Source organism: Sus scrofa, chromosome 15 (assembly GCF_000003025.6).
Source record: "Sus scrofa isolate TJ Tabasco breed Duroc chromosome 15, Sscrofa11.1, whole genome shotgun sequence".
NCBI lineage: Eukaryota > Metazoa > Chordata > Mammalia > Artiodactyla > Suidae > Sus > Sus scrofa.
In genome coordinates this window covers 113,135,368-113,152,369 of record NC_010457.5, presented here as the reverse complement: position 1 = coordinate 113,152,369, position 17,002 = coordinate 113,135,368, and the positions used below count along the sequence as shown (strand labels likewise).

Here is a 17,002-nt window from a genome sequence, read left to right as displayed (position 1 = left end):
CTGTCCACTGGTACTTTGGTAAGGCCAACATAGATGACTAATACAAGTATGTCAGCATCAATCGCTTTTTTTTTTTTTTTAAGGGCTGCACCTGTGGCATATGAAGGGGTCGAATCAGAGCTGTAGCCACTGGCCTATATCACAATGCCAGATCCAAGCTGTATCTGCAACCTACACCACCGCTCATGGCAACCCCAGATCCTTAACCACTGGCAAGGCCAGGCATCAAACCTGAATCCTCATGGATACTAGTCAGGTTCATTACCGCTGAGCCATGACGGAACTCAATCACTTTTGAGTCAGAACCAAGGAGAAATTCTTTGGGTTGCTTCTAAAATAAAACAAAATAAACCAAGAAATGAGTTATATATGCTTTCTAGTAATTCAAATCCCATTTTTCTTTTGAAATTGTATTATTTTCTTGTTGATATGCAGCAGTTGTTTTTTGTTTTATTTTTGTTTTTGTTTGGCAGGAGAGGATATTCCAGATATTAATCTCCTTTGTCTTTAGATGTTGCAGACATCTTTGAACCACAATTCTTCATTCTGATGAAGTTAAAGCCATGCAATTTTAACACTGTAATGTGAGGATTTAGCTACATGTCCACATACATCTTTATCCATTCCTAGGCTGCAAAGGTGACTTACATTTTTATTAGCTTTTACCTTTAGGTCTTTAATCTATCTGGAGTTCAGTTTTGAATATGGATTCAAACTTGTTTTGGAAGAATACAGAACTGTTTTGAAAGTTTAGAAGAGTCTAAGCATGACAAATCCTCTCTTTCTTAAAACAATCTCACAAGAAAAATGGGTAAAAAAAAAATGAACAAGTAGGAGTTCCTGTCATGGCTCAGTGGTTGGCAAACCTGACTAGCATCCATGAAGACGAGGGATGCTGGCCTCGCTCAGTGGGTTAAGGATCCGGCGTTGCCTTGAGCTGTGGTCGCAGACGCAGCTCAGATCCGGAGTTGCTGTGGCTATGGTGTAAGTAATTTCATAGAAAGGTCAGAAGTCTTGGAGTTCCCATCGTGGCTCAGTGGTTAACGAATCCGACTAGGAATAAGAAGGTTGCGGGTTCAATCCCTGCCCTTGCCCAGTGGGTTGACTATCCGGCGTTGCCGTGAGCTGTGGTGTAGGTCGAAGACGCGGCTCGGATCCCGCGTTGCTGTGGCTCTGGAGTAGGTTGGTGGCTACAGCTCCCGATTCGACCCCTAGCCTGGGAACCTCCATATGCCACCGGAGCAGCCCTAGAAAAGGCAAAAAGACAAAAAAAAAAAAAAAAGTCAGAAGTCTAACAGCTATATGAAGAAAAACTCAACACCATTAGCAACAAAAATAGTGAAAATTTAACAATGAGATTCCACATTGTCCATTAGAATTGGAAAAAACAGAATACTAGATAATATCAAGTGTTAGGACATGAGAATGACAGAAACTATCTAATAGATACTACTGGAGGTAATTAAACTTGTCCAGTAGTTCTAGAAAGCAATCTAATTGTACTGGGTAATTAAGTATGAGGATGTCCTATGATTTAGCAATCCATTTCTGGTATATATCTCAGAAACACATCTAGAACATCTTTAGAACATGTCCTTGGCTATTCCTGGATGCATTATTGTGATGTGGAAGTTGGAAACAATGCCCATCCTTGAGGGAAATATAAGTAAAAGGACTTGGAGACATATCATGAAAATACTACTAAGTACGCAATTATCTAAAAACAACCAACTGTACACAGAGCAATACAAACAGATCTAAAACACAAGTTTTTATTCATAGTACTACTCCATTTTTTTGAAATGCATACCTACAAAGCCGATGATGTATTTTCCAAAGAAAGGTAAATTAAACATATTATGGTGATTGTCTCCTGAAGGAGAGAAATGGGTGAGAAATAAGAATTAAACGAAAAACTGCAATAGAGTGGGGTCTTCCTCTTCTTTCTTCCTCCCCTTCCACTCTTGCATTTCTGCTCAAGCACAATCCACTGTCATGCCTCCCTTCCTTTTTCTAATAATCATTAATCTACATAAATATCATCTATTTTAACAGCTCAAAGATTGCAAATAGGATAAAACTGATAGTGAGCCTTTAATAATTAAAGATAATTGAAAATGCCTCTCACTCTTTTTCCTTTTCTCCTTTATGAGCTGCTCCTTCACACATCCATCTATTAAAATAGGAAGGATGTCCAATTTAAGATTCACGGAGGGCTTCTACCAAGGTTTCACGAATGTGGTGAAGAAATTAATGTGTCCTATGAGAGCAGCAGTTCAAAAGAACCAACTCAGCCAGAGCAGGGGACAGAGGAGACTTCGGGATGGCAGCCACAGAGGGACAAGCTTGGGCCAAAGCGGGGGTGGGGTAGGGATTGGGATTCAACAAGAGGTTTGGAGTTAAGGTCCCTCATTGAAACAAGGAAGGAAAGAGAAGAGAAAATCACTCTGACAAATTAACTGAGCTTCAAAATTGTCAGAGCAACAGATGGGCCTAATTTGTACCAGGTGGGATTTAAGTTTAAATGAAAACAAAAAATTTTCAAATACCAGAGACAGTTAAACATTGAAATTGAATGTTGCAGATGTCCTGCTCTATTGGCCTTTGTTATTTTTTTTAAGGGCTTAGTAATACGGTATTATACTACAGTTTAGGCTAAGAGATTAAATTTTTTAGGAGCTGTGATTTGTGTTTTTATGTTATTTTCCCTGAAATTTTAGCAAATGTCATTTGATACCTTGCCCTTGGCCACTCACATCGACTGAGTCCTTTTGAAGCAAAATTATCATAAATTATCTCCAAAGATTTTTGTCATTGTGGTTGCCGAAGGTGGTGATAGTGTTTTGTTTCGGGTTTTTTTGTTTTATTTTGTTTTTTTTTTTTTTAAGAAATAAAAGAAAATGTTTGACAAGTTTCCGGAGAGAAATAATCCTCAAGGATTATTCGAGCCTAGCGATAGGACTATGAATGTGTTCAGATCTCAAAGCAGTCTTTTCTCAAGATTTAAAAATGAAAAAAGAAAGTCAAATTCTTATAAATCATCTGAACTTTAACTAGTTTACTTAACTTTTTTTTAATTTAAGAGAAGAAAAGTAGGAAATATTGGGCACAGTTGCACAGTATTCTAAGATATATTCGCACTTAAGCTCCTCAGCAACTAAACCACCATGTATCATCCTTTAGAAACCACACTCCTGTCTCTTTAACAAACTGAAAATGGGAGGAGGCGGGCCTCCGAAGTAGCGAAGGTTCTGATTGGTCCACCTGGAAGGAAGTAGGCAGTGAAAGCGTCGCTTCTGTTATTGTCCAGAAGCTGCAGGGTGAGTGGCCCGAGACCTGGCAGGGATTTGGGACGCTGGACAGGCAGTTTCTTCACGTAGCCAGAGTGCGAACGTGGGGTGCAAAACGGGTCCTTTGCGGCGCGGTGGGTTCGGGGCCCTGGCAGCCGTTTTGCGGAGGTGCCACGCCCTAGGGGCTGGGCCGTGGTGGGCCCGGGGTCTACTCCGACCACCTGGACCGCGAAGTGGCCTGGGAACTGGAAGGAAGATGTTCCCCGGGCGCTGTCCGCCGCCCGCGCTACTGGGCCGAGGTCCCCATCTCAACGTAGATTCTCTTTTTCCCCTCTTCTGCAGGCTCGTTTCTGGCATGATGGCGCAAAGGGCCTTCCCGAATCCTTATGCAGATTTTAACAAATCCCTGGCCGAAGGCTACTTTGATTCTGCTGGGAGGGTGAGTTTGGGGTATATCTGCCTCCATCCCTACCTCCAACCCCCAGTGTTTGGAAAGGAGCTCACTTTTGCCTGAAAAGAAGGATAAGCATCCCTTTTTTATAAGTATAGAATTTCAGTATGAACGAATAAGATATATTTTAAATATATAAAGTACATGTGAAAATATGAAATTTGAGCTGTAACATGTTGAACTTGTATAAGGAGTCGTCGTTAATAAGGAATCGTTAATATTATCAATATAAATAGCTGAAATCATCTCAGTCATTGATATTTAAATCGTAAAAATTAACAGCTATGCAATTTACTGCGTGATGTTGCATTTCTGACAACTTTGGGGTTTTTTTTTAAGAGAGATGAGAAATCCTGATGGTATATCACGTGCACTCTATTTTTTTTTCCTGATTGAACAGGAGTATCGGCAGGGTAAGGACATCTTTATACCGAAAGTGCTAAGAGAAATTTGGACATAGGGCTGAAATTCTTCATACCATTTCCATTCTTCCCAGGGCATCCCCATAGCTGAAAAAATAAATACATACCTACATAAAACTGGGTCAGTTACACTGGTGAGCACCTCACAAGTCACTACAAAAGAGACCCCGGATGTGAAATACCAGAGGCCTATGTTTTCTCATGTCTCTGAATATAGTTGTTAGGAGAGAATACAGTTCTTTTTAAAAATACCTAGTTAAGAATGAATTAGGTTGGAAGAATGGTCTCTTTAAATGTGCACACATTAAAAAAAAAAAATTGTTTACTGTTTATTTCTTTTAAACTCATCAGGCTGCCGAAGTGTACATGGAACTAGAATCAACCTGATTCTTTTAAGACCAGGATATTGACTGCTTTTGAAAGACCACAAAATTATTCAGACGTAGTAATTTGAAGAGTCTGTAAAGGCCCCTTTTTTTTCTGATAGATGCCAGAAAACTGAGCAGTTCCTTATTGAAATCTGTGTTAACAAGTTAAGGAGGATAGATCTCCAGGGTCTGATCCTTGGTGTTCAACATTAAGCAATTTCAGAACTGGTACGTTAGTTTCTTTCTGGGATAGATCCAAAAACCATGTGTTAGGCAATAAATTACACTATTATTTTGGATCTAGAGTTCAAATTTATGAATATCTTTTTCTCGCTCAGAAATAGTGTTAAATCTGTAAAAAGCATTTACTTTATAAATAGCTTAAAAAGTGAGCCACATTTTATTGAAGGCTTAGGATCCATCCTTATGTTCTTTCTGCCAAGTAAGCATGAAGCAGCATGTCGTCCTCCAACAAGACAAGACAAATGCTTCAGCATCAGTATCTGCAGAGGTAGGCAGAACACAGGTCCAAATAGCCAAAAGGAAGCCATCTGACTTCAAGGTAATTATTAGAGGCTTTGTTTGGGCAGTTCAACTCTGGTCTTAAAAGAATCAGGTTGATTCTAGCTCCGTATACACTTTGGCAGCCTCATAGCCTACAACTCTTCTCCATCTCTTTCATTCCTCCCACCTGCACTGTTTTGAAATTTTACTGCTTTGTGAAATCCAAGTCTGAGAATCACAGCAGATTCCTAAAAATATTGAGGGATACATTAAAGTCACCTTTTAAGATAATTCATGATTCAATGTATACAGAACTTTCAAAATATTTTTCAGTTACTCTTAGGACAAATAACATAATTAGGTAGACCTCACCATTTGCTCTGCATCTATGGATGTCACTAACCCCATAACCTAACCTTAGTGTGTTTTCAGTCCCTATCCAAGCTTTTACCTTTATAGATCACTGGACTGCTCAAAAGAGTAAAAATGACATTACATCCCTGAATGCAAAAGACATGAGACACACAATGTCATTTGATCCTCAGTGCACCTTTTGAAATTGATGGAGCAGGTATTATTATCCTTACTTTACAGACACAGCTGAAGCATAAAGAAGTTACAGGTTGAGGAGTTCCCTCTGTGGTGCAACAGGATTGGCAGAGTCTCTGTAAGTGACAAGATGCTGGTTCAATCCCCAGCCCAGCACAGTGGGTTAAAGGATCCAGCATTGCTACAGCTGTGGCTTAGGTCACAACTGTGGCTCGGACCTGATCCCTGCACCGGGAACTCCAAAAATGCAAAAAAAAAAAAAAAAAAAAAAAGAAGAAGAAGTTATAGCTGAGCATGGTCACTCAGCTAATAGCAGATAAGGATTGTAGTCAGGCTCATTCACTGAGCAACATTTATGCAGCCCCTCACCTGCCAGGCACTGTGCTGGGCATGAGATTTTGAGGCTAGGTCTGATGTTCTTTCCACTCTGCTGGAAGCTCCTGACATCTGTGAATTCATTTTGCTTATCTTATGCTACTTCTACAATTTTTTTAATGTTTATGCATTTTTTAATAAATAGATTTTTATAAATGCTTATCCTCTTTTTTTAAATAACAGAAATAATTAGAGCATTTCTTTAGGGAAGTAACATTCCAAGTGCTATACTAAAATCCAGTGGCTTGAAAACAGCAAACCTCTCCTGATTTGTGCTTAGTTTAATAGTATGGCTTTTATTACAGTTTAAAAAAAATCAGTTTAAATAATAGATGATTCTTATTAGGTAGAAATTACTGTGATTGAGTTTATCATTGGCAGTCTATTTTAGTATTTAAAAATTTATGTAAAACATTTGTTACATCAAAAATATTTCCTGACTTGAGTAAGAAAACAGAGTAGCACTTTTTAAGTTTTCTTAATTTGTTCTTGTTAAGAATAAAATAATTGGAGAATTCTCTTGTGGCACAGCGGGTTAGTGGTTTGGGTAACTGCTGTGGTGAGGGTTCCATCCCTGTCCGAAAAACTTCCACATGCCACAGACAAGACTGCAAAATAAATAAATAAAGCCAAATAAGATAATTGTTCACTTCTCTCAGGCAAAAAAGATGTAGCTTAGGGGTTCTTGTCATGCCCCAGTGGTTCATGAACCTGGCTAGTATCCATGAGGATTTGGGTTCAATTCCTGGCCTCAATCTGTGGGTTAGGAATCTGGTGTTACCGTGAGCTGTGGTATAGGTGACAGACACAGCTCAGATCCCACATTGCTGTGTCTGTGGCCAGCAGCTGTAGCTCCAATTTGACCCCTAACTTGGGAACCCCCATATGCTGCAGGTGCAGCCCTAAAAAAGACCTTCCCCCAAAAAATGTAGCTTAAATAGAAATGAAATAACCTCCTATTTTTGATAGCCTGTAGTCCAGGACACTAAGTGGCCCATATTTTTTGATCTTTGGTTTCCCTTTAATACCTACAGCTCACTCCTGAGTTCTCACAACGTGTGAACAATAAGATTCGAGAGCTTCTTCAGCAAATGGAGAGAGGCCTAAAATCAGCAGACCCTCGCGATGGCACTGCTTACACTGGATGGGCAGGTACAAAGTGCTCACTGTGAGCTGGTATAAGCATGTTTGAGGTACCTTTTGAGAGCTGTCTGCCTAAATGGTACACCCTTAAATGCTTCTTACATCTGCATATGAGTAATTCCTTCAGGAGAGAATGCTGTGTTCTCAGCCTAAGTGGGATATCTTCTGGATCTTTAATAGTGCTCAGAATTTAGGGTAAGCATATTCATGGAATTCATGCCTGATGCAAATCTGGATGGCTGCCTACTTGAGAGAAAAAACTGATATTCAGTATTACATAGTTAATTTGGAGTTGAAATTTCAGTGAGAAGAGTTGGGAAGATTCCCAAAATAATGAGGTTATTATTTACATGAAACCAGAGCATTCACCTACAGGAAATAAAACATGTCCAAAACTGTTTTTTTTTTTTTTAAGTTACCATGTAACAGGGATCCATACAGGAACTCAGGATAAAGTATAGATTCTATGAACTAATCCCTCCATATAGGCCCTGCTGGTTGGTGTACATTCACTGTTTTGCTGGTTATTGAGAGGTTGAGAAAGTTTGGGAGGAAATAGTATATAGATGTCAAAAAAGTGAGAGAGAAACCAAAGAAGGAAAGTTGGAAGAACTGCAGCTAACTTACTAATGCAACGAGGAGATAGAAAGTCAGCTTTCTAATCTTGAAGAAAGCAGTTTAGAGTCTATTTCCCAGTTATTCTGGAAAGCAGACAAGGAGGAACAGGTTTTCAGCTTAAAGAATTTGGATTTGATTTTAAGGCAATGGTGCCTATCATAAAAATGGAGGTTCCTGGGCCTCACAGCAAGATTCTGCTTCCATAGGAAGATTCTGCTTGAATAGGAACCAGGAAACTGCAGGTCACAAGCCTCAGTGGTCCTGATACAGGTGGTCATCCAGAGAGACCACTTTGAGAGCTGTTCTATGAGAGGAACTTACTAAGTAGCAATCTCTTAGCAGTCGCCTTTCAGTAAAACCAAGTGATTCCATCCTTTCTTATGAGGATGGGGAAGGCAGATAAAATGAGAGTACAATTATAGTTTCTCAGGGTTGTTTTAGGTCAGTGTTTTATAAAATAGAAGGAATGGACTAGATAGTCCCTTTTACAGTCTCGTTTTATGATCTTTGTAGGTTTTAGAAGCTTAACACAAGAAATATTAAGATGAGAATAAAATGGAAGTATTTTGTTTCAAGAAACACAGTATAGCAACAGCTGTCATTTATTGAGTATCTGCTGTGTTCCTGGTATGCAGTCATTGGTAGATGAATCTCATTAATGAACATTACTAGTCTTTATTTGAAATTATGAGCATTTGAACAAACAGGACTTATGAGACAGATGGCTAGATTTAATTCCATGAGTGATTTTTAAAATAATGACATAAATCTCTAACTCACCTGCTTCAGGTGCGCTTCTGTTATTACATATTACAAGTTACTTTGCTTTAGGAGGAAAAGAAGTAGTGATTGATTTCAAGTTTGAATTGATAGCTGACAATGTAAGGAAAAGCCATCATGAAGCTCTTCTATTGCCAACGGCTAGTGGAAAAGTTAAAATTTCCTTGGAAGTAAAAAAAACTTTTTTACTCCAAAGTATAATGAAAGTTTGTTTAAAATTTTTTGGCAGTATAAAGTTTCGGCATCATTTCCTTTGAATTGCCAATGTCCTTCAGCTTTTTACCCTTCAGTACCTATAATGTTCATTGCTGGCTCCTGAAAGCAGTTTATACGACAAGTGTCTGAGGCAAAATGGCACACTAAGCAGTTTGGGATGTCTTCAGTTCCTGGCTTATTTTATGATGTAGCATAAAATTTTCTAGATAAATTTGCTAATGGCTTTCAAGGCAAGGCTCCTAATGTCTCATGATCGAGCACTGTTAAAAAGCCACTGTTCCCACATAAAATGGACTGTCTCCTCCAGTGTTGTTTTGATAAGTAAAATGCTTTCCTGTGCTAGTATTCAGTCTGAATAGCATAAAACTCTGAGTTGCATGAGAATAAGTTGATTAGACCACAGAAAATCCTAATACCTTTTCCTCCCACTATATCTTCTCAAGTATCAGCTTTTCATATCTGCAATTTTATTACAAAAATGCATTCAGAAACATCTTAACACAATGAAAATACTTGATGTTATGTATCAAAGCAGTGTTTATATAACTGTGTGCTTTGTAGTATGTTACTTTGTGTGCACTTCATGTTATCTTTCAAAGTTATACTTTTTCCTCAAAGATTATATATTCTTAATTTTGTTATCCATGAAAATATATTTTCTTCTTTCACATTCATTTTTATTGAGCATTTGTTGTCAGTGTGCAATGAAAGCACTTGCAAGTTATTTATTCTTTACATAGTTTATGTAAGAAACTGCATGATTGTTACAATTAGAATCTTAAATTACTATCTTATTTTGTTAAGTTTCATTCCCTAGTAGAAGTATGGTCTGCTATTTATGTTGATTCAGATAGGACTGATTTTAGAATGGGATTGGGTTCAGCTGTATATACCCAAAATAATCAGAATTACATAATCAGAATTACAGTGGCTTAAGTAAGATAGAAGCATATTTTCCTCTAGTGTAAAAGAAACCCACAGGGAGGTGGTCCAGGGCTGATATGTAGGCCTCAGGATGTTAATAGGAACCTAGGCTCCTTTCTTTCTGTTCATCATCCCTCAGCCACTAGCTTCTAACCTTTGGCTGAATAGCCGCTGAAAATCCAGTGATTACATGTTTTTTCAGGCAGCAGGAAGGAAAAAGAGGCAAAGAAAAATGCATTCCTTCCCTTTAAGAAGCCTTACTGAAAGTCCCACTCAGCATTTCAGTTCTATTTTCTTTGCATTGGCTGGAACATAGTCACATGGTCATACTTCTTAGCAAGGAAGGTCCATAAATGTAGTCGGTTACCTGGAGTTCTGTTACTAAGGAAGGGGGAGCATGGATTTGGGGATAAGAGCTAGAAATATCTGCTATAAGTCCTATGTAACAAGAAAAATGATCCTTTTTTTTTTTTCCCTATGTTCGCACAAGGCATTTAGACAGTGAACTACAATTTTTCCATCTGCAAAAGAACCTCTAACTTCTGCCCATTTGGGGGGAATTTTTATAAGGATAAATTTACCAATGTCTATAAATATTTGAAATTTGCTAAGCAATATTTTGCCTGCTCTGTGTTTCTAGGGAGACAGATATGTGAATTTTGATTGAAAATTGCTTACTCTTTTTTCTTTCATTTTATAACTAATAGTCTTTTCATAAAGCCTGCCATAGAAAGGAAGTATTATAGAAATGCCAAGTCATAAATAATTGTTTTAGGTCAAATGTAACTTGAATCTAGAAAAAGGCTATAGCAGTTTCTAAACTTAATACTGTGAAACACTAGTATGTTTCTCAGCTTGATCAAACAGCTCTCTGCCTCCCCTTTCTGCTTCCTCTAAAACTCCTATTTACATGTCACAGGGTTATAAAGTCTTTAATTTGTTTGAAACATTTTTCAATTCATAGTAAACCCATAGTCACGTGTTCGTATTTTTGGTTCATGACTCTAAAGAAAGCTACAGAGCTAGGCAGCCCAACATCATAATACCTCATTCACACTATGCCTCAATTTGTCTCAGTTGCTTACTTGGATCTTGAAAGAGTTTTAATGAAGAAAGGAAGTGCCATGTGTTTTTAATGTTATGCACATGCTTAAAACTGAAAAACTGGACTCCCATCATTTTCCCCATTTTCTGTTTCTTTGTGTGTGTGTGTGTGTGTGTGTGTTTTCCAGCAAAAATTGAGAGTAATAGTGATAGGGTACTTTTTAGAATTTCTGCTAGAGCACTCCTGTGAGTTATGTGTGCTTTAGAAAACACTATAATGCTTTACTGTTAAGCATGATATGTACAAGTAGAAATTTAAATGAAGCAAATAATTGCTTTAGAAAGTATTTTACGTTCACTTTACAAACTATTTTGCAACCTAGATTATCTTGGCTTTTATTTTTAAATGAAAGCAGAGGATATAATACAATAATGAGAGTGGTTAACATAAGCCTTTAATAGGATTAAGACATCTTCTCTGAAGCCTGCATATTTATTTATATCATAGTGCAGTTTATCATAGTGCAGTTTTACTAGCTGTATTCTTGATTTTCACCTTTTTTTATTCACAACAGAGAGCTTAAGTGCCTTGACCCTTAGGAAAGAAAGAAAGGAAGAATTTTTAAAACCCCACAGATGCTTCATATTGGCAAATGAGGCAGTTATTGCCACAAATCCCTCTGGTGTCTCTCCTGTCCGGGAATGAAGTGTTATAAATAATCAATTTTTCAGTCAGTAATTGAGGGTTAACAAATTATTACCATACATTAATTTTCAAAAAACAAGAATTCAGGAGTTCCATCATGGCACAGCACAAATGAATCTGACTAGGAACCATGAGGTTGCGGGTTCAATCCCTGGCCTCCCTCAGTGGGTTAAGGATCCAGCATTGTTGTGAGCTGTGGTGTAGGTTGCAGACACGGCTCAGATCTGGTGTTGCTGTGGCTCTGGTGTAGGCCGGCAGCAACAGCTCCGATTAGACCCCTAGCCTAGGAACCTCCGTAGGCCGTGGGTGTGGCCCTAAAAAGACAAAAAGACAAAAAAAAAAAAAAAAAAAAAAAAGAATTCAATACTTTAATAATAAGTACATTGAATGAATTTTGGCTCCTAAAGGAATAAAAATCATGAATATGCACTTTGATGATCATTTGACTGTTGAAGGTCAGGAGTAAAGATTAAAACACAATTTTTGTTAATAAAATGTTAATAGGACTGACGTTTGAATGGCAGGAGCCAGAGTGTAAGTGCATGTCTGCCTATAACTAATGCTATATGCCAGGCACTGATGTTAGTGCTTGGCATTAAATAACTCATCTAAATCTCAAAACAGCTCTATGGAATGGATACTATTCATACCCTGATTTAATAGATGAGAAAACTGAAGCAAAACGAGGCTGTGTACCTTGTTCAAGGTTACACACCTAGTAAGTGACAAAGATAGGATTCAACCCAGCAAGCCTGGCTTTAGAGCTCTGCTCTTTAACCCACTCTCCCCCTCCACCCCCTGAGAGTGAAAGAGGGGGCGGGACGAGGGGGAGAGAGAATGTGTGTGTTGTTTACTCTCCACTCCTACATTAGGATTTAATCTATATATTTTATAAGTGAAGACGATTCTACACAAGCTGTAAGATGGAATAATTTGAGCAATGCCAAATGATGATGCTTAGCTGTGCAAACTTTTTAGAAGTGGCTAATGACTAGTCACTTTTAAGTATTTTAGAAAAAAAAAAAAATCAGAATAAGCCCTGCCAAAACCTGATAAGAATTTGAAAAGATAAGGGGAAACATGGCTTGTTAAACAGGCAAGAGAAATTACTTTTAAAATGTCTACAGAAAAAAAAAAAGTTATTTAGGATTGGACATAGACTAGACCCTGGAAAGATTTCTGGGCTTTTGCAGCTAGAAAATACGTCTTCATTGTTGTTCCATAGAAGGTGTTTCTCCCCTTCCTAATCCTGAATTAATATATTCAGTGTGGTTTCAGGATAGAGAATTAACTGGGCCAAAACGGAAGCTTTTCCTCATAATCACATGTATTTGAAAAGGCTTGTTGAGGATCTTCTCTTGAGTAAAATATTACCCATAGTCTGAAAGTAATCAGTAGCTCTTGCAACCGTTAATAAGCGATATTTGAAATGAACAGCCTCAGTTCTTTTCACTCTAATCCTCTTTATAAGATTTAGTACACTGAAGTGTAGTGCATCCTGACATTGATGAGTGATATATGCCAGCAATAAGCATTCAGTTGTTCAGTTTTAGCCTTCATCCTATCTCAGTAGATTTATAGAAGTTCTTGCAATATGTGCTCCCAGCTGAGGAGGCTAGAAAAACCATTGGTAGTATAGGTGCTCCACCAAGAACTGTTCTAAATGCCTGTGCTCATAGCAGACAGTGTAGAAAAATAGGTGTGGAAGCCCCTTAGAATCAGATCTAAAGCCAGAGTTCCCATTGTGGCTCAGTGGGTTAAGGACCCAATGTTGTCTCTCTAAGGATGCAAGTTCAATCCCTGGCCCTGCTCAGTGGGTTAAGGATACAGCATTGCCTCAAGCTATGGTATAGGTCTGGATGCAGCTCAGGTCTGGTGTCGCTGTGGCTGTGTGGCAGCCTCAGCTGTAGCTCCTCTTCATCTGTTAGTCTGGGAGCTTATATATGCCACACGTGCAGAATAAAAGGGGAAAAAAAGATCAAATCTAAAAGCCAGCTACTAAGTGGTTGTGGGTGATGTCCAGGGAACTGTGAGGACTCACCAGAGAGCATAATACCACCTGCCATTGGACTACTCTGGCTTTTGGTCCAAGTAGATTCTAGGTTCTAGGGGGTGAGATGATTTTTAAAGTGCTTTATAAAATGGAAAACATGAAACACTGGTGAGGAATTGTTATTATAAAGCATTAAATGAGCAGATGAAGTATTCTCGTGTTAGAAATAAACACTTGATAGGAAAGATGCTTCCCTTGCAGATAACAAAGTAGAAAATAAACCCAAGGGATGGCTGATCTCGCAAGTGTCTTAAAGAGAGAATGAGGTAAAGTGCTAGCTTTCATTTAATTTAATTTTTTACCACTCTTAACTATGATGATTCCTCAGGGAAATGGTGATCAGCTCACACTTAAAAAAAAAGAAATACACACAGGACTCTAGGGCTTTAGTTCTAAAAGACATGACCCAATCTTCTATAACCAACTCACGAAGTTAATGAGTTTAAGATTGGCATATATTTCCTCTTTTCAAGTATTAGATAACATTTTAAATAAGAGGATATGCAGCATAATCCCTAGAGTAATATTAACTTACACTCTAAATGCAAGTTATTAAAGTGTTTCAAGACACTGTTCCTCTGATCTGCCAAATGTATAGCCTCTGAGCTACAGCTTTAGCATGTGGGTCGTAGTTTCTGCTGACTTATTTGAAAGGAATCACTCTGGCTAGGCATCTTTTCTTTGCAATTTGATCTTCTTATAAGTAGCTATTCATCAGTCAGAATTTCAATGTCTGTTTTGAGCCTTGTCCAAGTGTCCTTCACCTTTATCAGAAGCACCTATGCCTCCCAGCCAGAGCTGTTAGGACATATGGAAGGAATCAACAGTGTGGATCCACACAGGGTTTATTAGAGCCCTTCACAGTGAACGATAGATAGGTGAATGCACTAAGAATGTTGCCTGCTTTCTTTGTGCTTGCACTTTATATGGTACTGTTGTCATCATGCTGTAGGTAATCTTAAATTGCTGAGTCACAGGCTTGAAATAGCTGTAGGGTTTAGATGCCACTGATGTGCTTGGGTGAAGCACAGAGCAGGATGAGAGTGTTTGTAGTTAGATGAGAAGAAATGTTAGGTGGTAAAGAAAACATAACTAAGCATTTGATTTTTATAGACAACACCAAGGATACTGGGGCCATGTCTTGTCATTTTTTTATTCCATTAACTTCAATAGTTAACACAGTACCAGGCCCATAGTAGGTGCATAAAAAAAAAAAATTGTTGAATGAACGAATGAATGAATGAATGGAGAGAAGCCTGCCGTTACTACTCTAGCTACCGCCTATGCAAACTCAAACAAAACTAGGGGGAATGGGAAAAGGGTGGGAACCCAACTCATTTCATGTCTTTTAGGATATGGAAAAATTAATCACATCTCTCCCTTCAACCTCTGATGTAATTGAGAGATGAACTCAAAATTGAGGCAGGACTCATAGGGCTCATTAATATTCACTTTATCCTTGGTAAAGCTGGATAGAGAGCATATTGTTTAGACCAGACATAAAGTGGGCTTCCTCCTTCTTGCCTTCCTAGACTCAAAGAACATCTGGACAGCTAAGGAATAGATTATGACATGAGGAACAGGATTGAGAGAGAGACTGAGGCAGGGGAAGACTCAAAGCTTAAGAGAGGGGCCAGATAGTACATGTGTAGGGGATACTTTGCTAACCCTCCCCAGTCAGAGAAGCCAATGAGAAGAGAGGCAGGATCTGGGAAGAGTATGGTTCCCTCAGTCTTTTCTGTCTCTTTAGATCAGGCATCAGAGATGCAACAAAGTGACTTAATCACTTAGATTCACCTGTTAATAGGGTTGGGCATTTACCAAATAGTTATTATGTGCTAAGGACTGTTGATTAGTACATTTACAGTAACTAAGGAGTAGCTACTGTTATTTCCATTTTATAGATAAAGATACTCAGAGAGAGGCTTAGTAAGTGGGATAATATCACACAACCGGGAAGTAGCAGAGCTAGGTTTCATTCCCAGGCAGTGATTCCTGAACCCATGCTCTTAACAACTACCATGCTGAAGGGTTTCTCACCCATCATGGTAGTCCAAATAAAAGAGTAGGAGTGTTTCCTAACTGGACAGTTGCAAAGCAGTACACTGCAGGGCACTGAGGGAAGAAGGGAGGACAGTATGATACCTCCTTTTTTTTAAAATTTTAAGCTCTTTTCCTGTTTGGCTCTGGAAATAGATAAAGGAGAAAAGACACATCTTCAGAATGCTTTGCCTTCGTTATTTACTTTTCCACTTCTTTATTTTGGTCCAATATTATTAAATTAAGGATGTGAAGTTACAACTAGTTTCCTGGCCCACATTACCTGTATTAAAAGTACTGGAGGAGTTCCCATTATGGCTCAGCGGTAGCAAACCCAGCTAGTATCCATGAGGATGTGGGTTCTATCCCTGGCCTTACTCAATGGGTTGGAGATCTAACATTGCTGTGGAGCTGCAGTGTAGGTTGCAGACACAGCTGGGATCTGGCATGCTGTGACTGTGGCATAGGCTGGCAGCTGCAGGCAGCTTCAATTCGACCCCTAGCCTAGGAATGTTCATATGCTTCGTGTTCAGCCTTAAAAAGACAAAAAAAAAAAAAAAAAAAAAGTACCGGAGTATTTGGAAAGTCAGCACTGTGCTGTGCTGGCCTTGATCTGAAGACTGAGTGGATGTGCTAGTCAGCACCATGTTTATATCCAGGCTCTGTGGCGAGCACTCCAAACAGTAACTACAGTGACTGGGAATGGGATTCCTGCTCTAAAGACACTGTCATTTTATTGAAGAAATGGAAACATACACACTCAAACACACACAAAATTGAGAAGTTACAAAATAACCTGTTAGAAAGTAGCAGCCTGCTTAGAAAGCAGGTGATCATATACTGTATGGGATTAATCAGAGAAAATGTTCATTTCTTATTTTCTATTAGTCTAAAAGAAAAAAAAAATAAGTGATGAGCTTTTAAATTTTCAACTAGGGCATAGTTTATTTGAAACTTAGGTTGGAACAACACATCCCCCCTCCTTTTGGAAGTTCCCGTCTCCATGTCATTCAGAATGATTAAGACCCATGCTTGGGCATTAGTGGACCACCTTTAGCGGCTCTAGCAGTATCCATATTCTGAACATGATTTTTCCCACCAGAGTACATGAGAAGAGTCTTCAAAAGCACCTGACCTACAAGGAAATAACTTTCAGAACTGAAGTACCTTGGCAAAGATTTTTGTATCAGTGTAGGCTGGTTGTAAAATAAATGAATAATGTTAAGGAGTGGTTTCTAAAATGCAGAATTACAGAGAAATGCTCCGAGAGCTTTCATACATCTGTGGAGATTTTTAGCATCTCCACAGACATTTGAGATGCATCAAGGTCTTGATTGGTCAAGATGAATAGGACTAATGATCCCTCAGAAATTCAAAGGCTTAGTATTAATTACTTCTCAACAGCTGGCTATATTTATAGTACTACTGGGATAAGTAGCTGAGTAAGGAAATTGTGGATTTAGAAATGTCCCTGAACAATTTACCCTCCCTTCTCACAGTAGTAGCTACAGAAGGAAAC

General features: G+C 38.6%; 1 protein-coding gene across 4 annotated transcripts in view; it reads left to right on the top strand.

Annotated features, from left to right (window-relative positions):
• LANCL1 (LanC like 1) overlaps positions 3,189–17,002 on the top strand; it is a 37,755-nt gene continuing 23,941 nt past the window's right edge. The window contains exons 1-3 of one of the 4 annotated variants that reach the window (XM_021076409.1): positions 3,189–3,320; positions 3,633–3,729; positions 6,994–7,111. In XM_021076409.1, the coding sequence (XP_020932068.1) occupies positions 3,646–3,729; positions 6,994–7,111 (202 nt within the window). In that variant the 5' untranslated portion in view covers positions 3,189–3,320; positions 3,633–3,645. The other 3 variants (XM_021076410.1, XM_021076411.1, XM_021076408.1) reach the window with 3 other exon arrangements.